This window comes from Sinocyclocheilus anshuiensis, unplaced genomic scaffold, assembly GCF_001515605.1.
Source record: "Sinocyclocheilus anshuiensis isolate Anshui unplaced genomic scaffold, SAMN03320099.WGS_v1.1 scaffold1823, whole genome shotgun sequence".
Taxonomy (NCBI): Eukaryota; Metazoa; Chordata; class Actinopteri; order Cypriniformes; family Cyprinidae; genus Sinocyclocheilus; species Sinocyclocheilus anshuiensis.
Window position 1 is genome coordinate 683,607 of NW_015549711.1, and position 8,877 is coordinate 692,483.

The window sequence follows — 8,877 nt, forward strand, 5'->3', positions numbered from 1 at the left end:
ATATATATATATATATATATATATATATACACAGTATATGTGTGTGTGTGTGTGTGTGTGTGTGTGTGTGTATGCTCACAAAAGAGATCGAAAATACAGTAATAACATAAAAACAGTAGATAATTAAATAAAACAGTAATATTGTGAAATATTATCACAATTTTAAAACAACTGTTGAATAAACAATTTTTTTTTTTACTTTTTCAACACTGATAATAATAAGAAGCACAAAATCCGCATATTATAATGGTAATAGCTGCTGAAAATTCAGGTTTGCCATCACAGAAATAAATTACATTTTTAAATATATAAAAATAGCAAACATTTATTTTAAATTGTAATATTTCACATTATTACTGTTCTTAATGCACTTTTAATACAAATAACTGCAGCCTTGATGAGCGTAAGGCTAAGTTCACACTACACGACTTTAAAGGTCGGCAGATCGCTGTGCTATTCAGACTACATGACTTGATTGTCTGTCTTTAAGTCGTTGTGGGGTTCACACTACGTGACTCTATGTAAATGATCTGCAACCGGAGGCTACACACTACAAAAGCTGACAACACCTCTGTCACCTAACGGAACGGGAATGATGCGAAACAACACATGAAACAGGAGTTGTTTATTTGAAAATGGATGTCGGGAAGAAATTAGCGCTGCAAGCTGTTTGCTCGATGAAAAATTTTGCTCAATTTATTGTGTCCAAACTTTTCTTTAAGCCATGTTGCTGCTGTTGTTTTTCTTCCGGTGACCTCAACCCATGCCTTGCTCAGCTCTCATTGGCTGTAGCTCGTCACGACACCTGACACCACGTGATGTTGAGTCGGCCGACCTTAGCATGCTAGATATTTGTTTGCTGTCAGCAAGGCGTCGGCAAGGCGTCGGCGACGCGTCAGCGAGCCTCTTTGATGCGTCGTTGTGTAGTTCACACATAAAGATTGCTGAGCGCCGATCACCCACTGATTTTTCCCCGATCACAGCCTGACCTGTCGGCGAGCTCGTTAACTTGCAAATCGGGCTTAAAATCCTGTAGTGTGAACTAGGCATACGAAACATCTTTCAAGAATATGAAAAAAACATAATTATTCCCTACTTTTGAGTGGTAGTGTATTATTATTATTATTTATTTATTTATTATTTTTTTACAGGATGCTGGTACATTCCTGTGTGTGATCGACGATTCCAATGAACACATGCTTTCTGTATGGGACTGGAATAAAAACATAAAGCATGTTGAAGTTAAGGTGTGTTCACATACTCACACACACACACACACATACACACACACACAGAAATGCATGTTCGGTATATACTATCTACCAGACAATATCTACGTGAAGCTACATGGATATAGTTTACATTCTCATGATTAGAAGCCTAGCAATATTTTTTCAAGCACATGTGCAGTATTTCCTAAAAAAAATTCCAGGTTTGACCCTCCATCATGTCAATTTTACTTTCTAAGATAAATTATCTTAGTGATTATTTCAGCAGTTCTTGACTGGATCTACAGCCAGCTGCCTGCGTTCTGTAAAGCCGTCAGCTTTATTGTGGATGGTGTTTTTAGCTCTGTGGGATCCTTTGTCCTAAATGTTTCCTGTGTTCACACTACGTGACTCTATGTAAATGATCTGCAACCGGGGGCTACACACTACAAAAGCTGACAACAACTCTGTCACCTAACGACTCTACAAACCACGTTTTGTCACGAAAACACACGCGAGAAACTATCTACCAGACAATATCTACGTGAAGCTACATGGATATAGTTTACATTCTCATGATTAGAAGCCTAGCAATATTTTTTCAAGCACATGTGCAGTATTTCCTAAAAAAAATTCCAGGTTTGACCCTCCATCATGTCAATTTTACTTTCTAAGATAAATTATCTTAGTGATTATTTCAGCAGTTCTTGACTGGATCTACAGCCAGCTGCCTGCGTTCTGTAAAGCCGTCAGCTTTATTGTGGATGGTGTTTTTAGCTCTGTGGGATCCTTTGTCCTAAATGTTTCCTCCTTCTTTTGCACGAGTGGTTTGAGCGGGGTTGCTATGGGAGCGGCTAAATATTTTACAGTAGATTTGTGTGAGTGATTGTGAGCGTTTTAAGAACTGGCCATTTGTATGAAGTAACTTTTCTTTCTCGTGTTTTATTTTTGGGCTGTACTGCTAGTAATGGATTTAGGAAGTAGTTGGACTTAGAATAGCATGACGCTTTGTCAAGGGCGTTCTGTTTGCTGACTGAGTTCATCTAGATTTTCATCTCAATGTGAAAAAAGTCAGTTTGCGGTGAGATAAATATCATTCAGAAATTTCACAAGCCCTTCAGATGTATGTTTGAGGCGAAATTCTGGAAACAATAGTACTTGAAGATGATTACGCAGAACAAAGTTAAGGAGCCTGAACAGTTTAGAAATCATAAACAATGACAATATCTTCTGCAGAGCTTTGAAGATGTATTTACAGTTTCTGGATTACACCTTTTAATAACACAGGAAAATTACAGTAATTTTCTGTCATTAAACTGACATGAGCTGCTATTGCAGCTGAAGATTGACTGGATGTTTGAAGTTGAATTGCAGCTTTTCTCCTATAATAACACCGAGCCATTGGCACATAGTCATATATACTGTGGAAAACCATATGTCTTCACGCTGTGCATCTATGTGTGTGTGTGTTTTAGAGCACTAATGAGGCAGTTTTGGCTGTGGACTTCAGCCCAACAGACACCAACAACATCATCTCCTGTGGCAAGTCCCACGTCTACTTCTGGACCATGAGCGCTGGCACACTGACCAAGAAACAGGGCATCTTTGGAGTGAGTCCATATTTGGCCACTAAGTTGACTGTCCTCCACTGTAAATTTGGTATCATTTGTGTTGCCATGTATGAAAATGGAAAGAAATTATATGAATTAACATCAACTCACTTACAAAGATGGACTATGGTATTACCATATTTTAGTGAAGTTATCATATAAGATGAATATTTAAAAAAATTATGAAAAAGTGTATCACAGTTTAATAACAATGTAAGAAACACAACTGTTTTCAACATAAAAAAAAAGATCTGTTTCTTGAGCACCAAATCATCATTAGAATGATTTCTAAAGGATCATGTGACACTGAAGACTGGAGTAATGATGCTGAAAATTCAGCTTTGCATCAAAGGAATCAATTGCATTTTAAATACATTAATATATAAAAAGTAATTTTAAATTGTAATAATATTTATATTTTAATTATATGTTTTGATGTATTTTTGACTTCTTTCAAAAACACACAAAAAAAATCGTAACAAACCCCAAACTTTTGAACGGTAATGTACCTTGGGTGGTATTTCTATATGATACCATCAGTATAATATTATCATTTTAAGTACATTTTTTACTGTAATATGCCTTGTGACTTGCTTATGATTAGCTTTAAAGGATAGAACCACTTCATAATGTATTTAACTATGAATTTACTCATTGTTTGGTATTTGTTAGTGTTGGTGATTTTGTTCATTGTTTCATTAACAGAAATACAAAAAGCCCAAGTTCGTCCTGTGCTTCGTGTTCAGTCTTACTGGTGATGTGTTGACGGGAGACTCTGAGGGGAACATTCTCACATGGGGAAAATCAGCTGCTGATACCAAAACATTAGGAAAAGGAGCAAAGGGTAAGCAAAATGATTTCTTAATTTTTGCCTGATAGACTTACATTTGAAGTATTACTAGGGATACACAATATCAGTACTGTATCGGGTTTTCATCTAAAATTAAATAATCCGTTTCACGTTGTATGATAAAATACAGAAGAAATAATATGACGCTACTAAATAACATTTCATATATATTTATTTATATATATATATATATACACACACACACAGTACAGAATTTTATGTTGTCCATTTAACATATTGGCCATTACATAAAAAAAATCATCGGCTTATCAGTATCAGCCAGAATTATTAACTGTATCAATGTACAATCATTTTTCCTTTACTTTTAACTACTTTTTTTAATATAGCCTCTATTACTTACTTGAAAAACTATAGATACTGTCCATCTTTTCAAATTCACTTTGCCACCTTTTTTCTTCTCTCCCTGCTTGCAGAGACATTTCAGATCATGAAGCAGACGCGCGCTCACGAGGGCAGTGTTTTCACTATGTGCATCCTGCAGGGTGGAGCTATACTCAGCGGTGGCGGCAAGGACCGCAAGGTCATCCGCTGGAGCGCAGACCTGGCACCTGAAAGAGAGTGTGAGGTGAGACGTGAATCTGCATTCTCTTTAAAACTGTGTTTGCAGCAATGTGAGTATATTAAACTATATAGAGTTTCTAAATCAAAAATGTCTTGAATGGCCTTTGCTCTTCCAGATTCCTGAGAAATTTGGTGCAGTCCGCACCATTGCGGATGTAGATGGAGAGGAACTGCTCGTTGGCACAACACGAAATGCAATCCTAAGAGGAACCTTTTCAGATGGGTTTGTGGCCATTGTACAGGTAGATATATTGGATTTATATGCAAATATAGTTTTTTAATACATTTTATTTATAAAACATTTTTTAATACATTTCATTTAAAAAGCAGCTTAAGCAAAATAAAAGTTTTGATCTTATACTGCACTCTAAAAATGTGTATTGAATTGTCAGGGTCATGTGGATGAAATGTGGGGTCTGGCCACACACCCCACTCAGAACATATTTCTTACCTGTGGAAATGATCGTCAAGTGTGTGTGTGGAATGCAGAGGACCACAAACTGGACTGGTGCACAACACTAGAGGTCAGAGAGGTCACAGAAAATGAACTGTTTTAATGGCGCACTAGGTTATTTATTTTTTTTGTGCCACTGGCTGTGTACTATATTTTATACTGACACCTATTGGTATGGATTCTGCATCAAACAATATGCTTGGAATAGAGTGGAAGTACACAGCTGAAAGTATTTGATAATATGTGACCCTGGAGCACTTAAGTCGCTGGGGTATATTTGTAGCAATAGCCAAAAAAACATTGTATGGGTCAAAATTATAGATTTTTCTTTTATGCCAAAAATCATTAGGATATTAAGTAAAGATCATGTTCCATGAAGATATTTTGTAAATTTCCTACCGTAAATATATCAAAACTTCATTTTTGATTAGCAATATGCATTGCTAAGAACTTCATTTGGACAACTTTAAAGGCGATTTTCTCAGTATTTTGATTTTTTTGCACCCTCAGATTCCAGATTTTCAAATAGTTGTATCTCGGCCATATTTTGTCCCATCCTTACAAACCATACATCAATCGAAAGCTTATTTATTCCAAAAATTGTCCCTTATGACTGGTTTTGTGGTCCAGGGTCACATATGGGCGTTACTGAGATATATTCATTTGGTCTCAACACACTAACACTACAGTGCAGAATTTTGGGGTTATTTATTTATTCATTTAAAATGTATTTGAAAGAAGTCTCTTATGCTCAGCAAGGTTGCATTTGTTTGATCCAATAAAAACAGTAATATTGTGAAACTGCATATTTTTATATATTCATAACTAAAATCATATAAATAATCCTAAAAACTAATATTAATAACTGTATATTTTTCAGTATTTTAAATGTCATTTATTCCTGTGGTGGCAACGCTGAATTTTCAGCATCATTACTCCAGATCCTTCAGAAATCATTCTAATATGCTGATTTGCTGCTCGAGAAACATTTCTTATCACTAGTAATGCTGAAAACCATGATGCATTTTTTCAGGATTCTTTGATGAATAGAAAGTTAAAAAAACAGCATTTATTTGAAATAGAAATCTTTTGTAACATTATAAATGTCCTTACCACTTTTGATCAATTCTTGCATTTTTGCTAAATATATGTATTCATTTCTTTCAAAAAAGAGAGAAATGTATACTGACCCCAAACTTTTGAATGTCAGTGTTTGTAGTATACAGTTTTTGTTTACACCACTGATGTCACTGAAAATCATTTGATTGTGCATAATTGTAAACATACTTGGAAATACTAATATTCATTTATTTAAACTTTTATGTTGGTGCGCCTTTAAAAATGTATACCAGTATTATCGTAAACACTCTGTTAAGTGACAATGAATTTAATATGAATCTTTATCTCTTTTAGGAATCTGGCCTGTGTGCTGATTTCAGCCCAAATGGAGGTGTTGTCTCTGTTGGACTGAGTACTGGAAGGTAAAACATTTACAACACAGCTGATAACAATTACCACTTCAGTTTTATAGTAAGCTTTTTACAGTGAAATGTTCCCTTTTTTTAATGGCTTTATGATGGTTTTTAACCGCTTACCTGTTTAGATGGGTTGTTCTGGATCTGAAAACCAAAGAAGTGGTGTCAGACCTAACTGATGGCAATGAGCAGCTGTCCGTAATGAGATACTCACCAGGTCAGAGGTCAACAAAATCACAATAATAAATAGCACAGTATAAAACAGAACTAAACCTTTTCTGAAAATTAACATTATTACATTTATTAGTAGATGTATAACTGATAGCTTGTTTGTGGCACAATGTGGCAGCTTTTACTGCATGCAGATTGTTTTGCAAGCCTGTTTATAGTCGATAACTTATATTTTACTGCTTACCAAAACACAGATGGCAGCTTTTTGGCAGTTGGTTCCCATGACAACTTCATCTACATTTACAACGTCACAGAGGGTGGCCGGCGTTATACACGATTCGGAAAGTGCACAGTAAGCAAAGCATTTGGGTCAAGTACTCTAAAAGATGTCAAACTGTTTTATGGTGGTTTGTTTCTTTTAAAAAGCACAATAAGTTGTGCAGATAAAATGCATTCCCTGTATGTAACACTACAGGGGCACTCCAGTTTCATTACTCACCTCGACTGGTCCAAAGATGGAAAATACATCATGTCCAACTCTGGAGATTATGAAATTCTATACTGTAAGGCTGCACGCTTGGGTTCATAACACAGAAATATATTCCAAGAAGACAATGAGTAATATAAATGATAATGCATTTGAACATTTATGTTTGTGGAAAAAGGGGATGTTGCAAGTGGCTGCAAGCTGTTGAGGAACCGGTTTGAGAGTAAAGATCGAGAGTGGGCGTCCTATACCTGTGTGCTTGGATTCCATGTCATGGGTGAGAGAAAATCTTCTTTTTTTTTTTAATGATTTTAGGTATAAGTGGTTCTTTCTAAGGAAGCAGCACAATGAGCCATATCTGTAAACCAGAATAAGAGTGGACTCACTTTACGCCGGCTTTGTTCATTTTTTTTTTATTTGCACATTCACACCATACACTCTTCTGAATTTAGTAAAGTCCAAAATCAACTCTATCCTGCTTTAATAACCAATGCTGATGTAAAAAAAAAAAAACAGAAGACCACTTGGAAGTTTTGCATGGGCAAGCGCCAAATGTACATTAGTTAAAAATAAAATGTAAAATGTTTTGTTTTTTGAAAATCAGAGTGTTTGTATGTGTTAGATCATATTTATTAATATTAATTAATTATTTATTATTATTATTCATTCATAAATGCATTAAGTGTATTCCCCTAATTTTGTGAGTCCCCAAAGTCCTGTGCATTGAAAGCATATGTAAGTGTATATGTTTACCGTCTTTCTAAATTGTATTGCTGTCTAGGTGTGTGGCTCGAGGGATCAGATGGGACAGACATCAATGCCTTGTGTCGATCACACAGTGAGAGTATGGTGGCAGTAGCTGATGACTTCTGTAAGGTTCATTTGTTCCAGTATCCATGTCCCAAACCAAAGGTCAGTCGCTGCCTGATGTATTTATTGAGAGTCAAAGAAATTATCATTTTAGAATAGAAATAAAATTAAACAATAAATCTCATTAGACTCAGTATGCTTAACAATGCATTAAAGTTTGATATAACAGGCCAGCTGATGTAGTATGTATTGTATGCAGATTAATAATTCACATATTTACTGTAGGTAATTTGTCAGAGAAAGTGTTTGTTTATACTGCGAGACATTAATCATTTATTTCCTGATTTCTCTGTCAGGCTCCAAGTTATAAGTACGAGGGCCATGGCAGTCATGTGACTAACGTTCGTTTCACACATAATGACAGTCACCTTCTGTCAATGGGCGGCAAAGACACCTGCATCCTCCAGTGGCGAGTTAAAGGGGCGGGGACTGGAGACCATTCCAAAGAACATCTAGCTTCTTCCTCTTCTGTCTGCTCTTCCTCTAGCTCTCCAGTAAATGGAACATAGAGAGACATACACCAGGAATACCAAGAAAGAAACAGGCATGATATTCAAGGAAATGAAACAAGGAGGAAATATCTCGTTGCACAATCTGCTGTGACATGAGGCATTTGGAAGGTTATGCCAGCTTTTGTGAAACATGTCACAGTGTTGTTTTACCATTGAGAAGTCGTAAATACCGCATAGCTGTTCACTACCTACATTTCTTCATGAACTGACATGGCCAAAAAATATATATGTGAACCTGGACCACAAAACCATAAGGGTCAATTTTTCGAAATTGAGATTTATACATCACCTGAAAGCTGAATAAATAAGTTTTCCATTGATGTATAGTTTGTTAGGATAGGACAATATTTGGCCGAGATACAACTATTTGAAAATCTGGAATCTGAGGGTGCAAAAAAATCAAAACATTGAGAAAATCGCCTTTAAAGTTGTCCAAATGAAGTTCTTAGCAATGCATATTACTAATCAAAAATTAAGTTTTTATATATTTACAGTAGGAAATGTACAAAATATCTTCATGGAACATGATCTTTACATATTATCCTAATGATTTTTGGCATAAAAGAAAAATCTATCATTTTGACCCATACAATGTTTTTTTGGCTATTGCTACAAATATACCCAAGCGACTTAAGACTGCTTTTGTGCTGCAGGGTCA

General features: G+C 35.6%; 1 protein-coding gene across 1 annotated transcript in view; it reads left to right on the top strand.

The window, feature by feature from the left end:
- Nucleotides 1–8,471, top strand: part of LOC107660723 (echinoderm microtubule-associated protein-like 3) — a 31,907-nt gene extending 23,436 nt beyond the window's left edge. Inside the window, exons 12-24 of the mRNA XM_016450121.1 lie at nucleotides 1,152–1,247; nucleotides 2,684–2,818; nucleotides 3,524–3,662; nucleotides 4,103–4,254; nucleotides 4,367–4,492; nucleotides 4,643–4,774; nucleotides 6,118–6,185; nucleotides 6,308–6,396; nucleotides 6,605–6,702; nucleotides 6,826–6,913; nucleotides 7,016–7,114; nucleotides 7,619–7,749; nucleotides 8,004–8,471. Coding sequence (XP_016305607.1) covers nucleotides 1,152–1,247; nucleotides 2,684–2,818; nucleotides 3,524–3,662; nucleotides 4,103–4,254; nucleotides 4,367–4,492; nucleotides 4,643–4,774; nucleotides 6,118–6,185; nucleotides 6,308–6,396; nucleotides 6,605–6,702; nucleotides 6,826–6,913; nucleotides 7,016–7,114; nucleotides 7,619–7,749; nucleotides 8,004–8,216 — 1,566 coding nt within the window. The 3' untranslated portion in view covers nucleotides 8,217–8,471. The remainder of the gene's footprint in view (nucleotides 1–1,151; nucleotides 1,248–2,683; nucleotides 2,819–3,523; nucleotides 3,663–4,102; nucleotides 4,255–4,366; nucleotides 4,493–4,642; nucleotides 4,775–6,117; nucleotides 6,186–6,307; nucleotides 6,397–6,604; nucleotides 6,703–6,825; nucleotides 6,914–7,015; nucleotides 7,115–7,618; nucleotides 7,750–8,003) is intronic.
- Nucleotides 8,472–8,877: the final 406 nt, after the last annotated feature.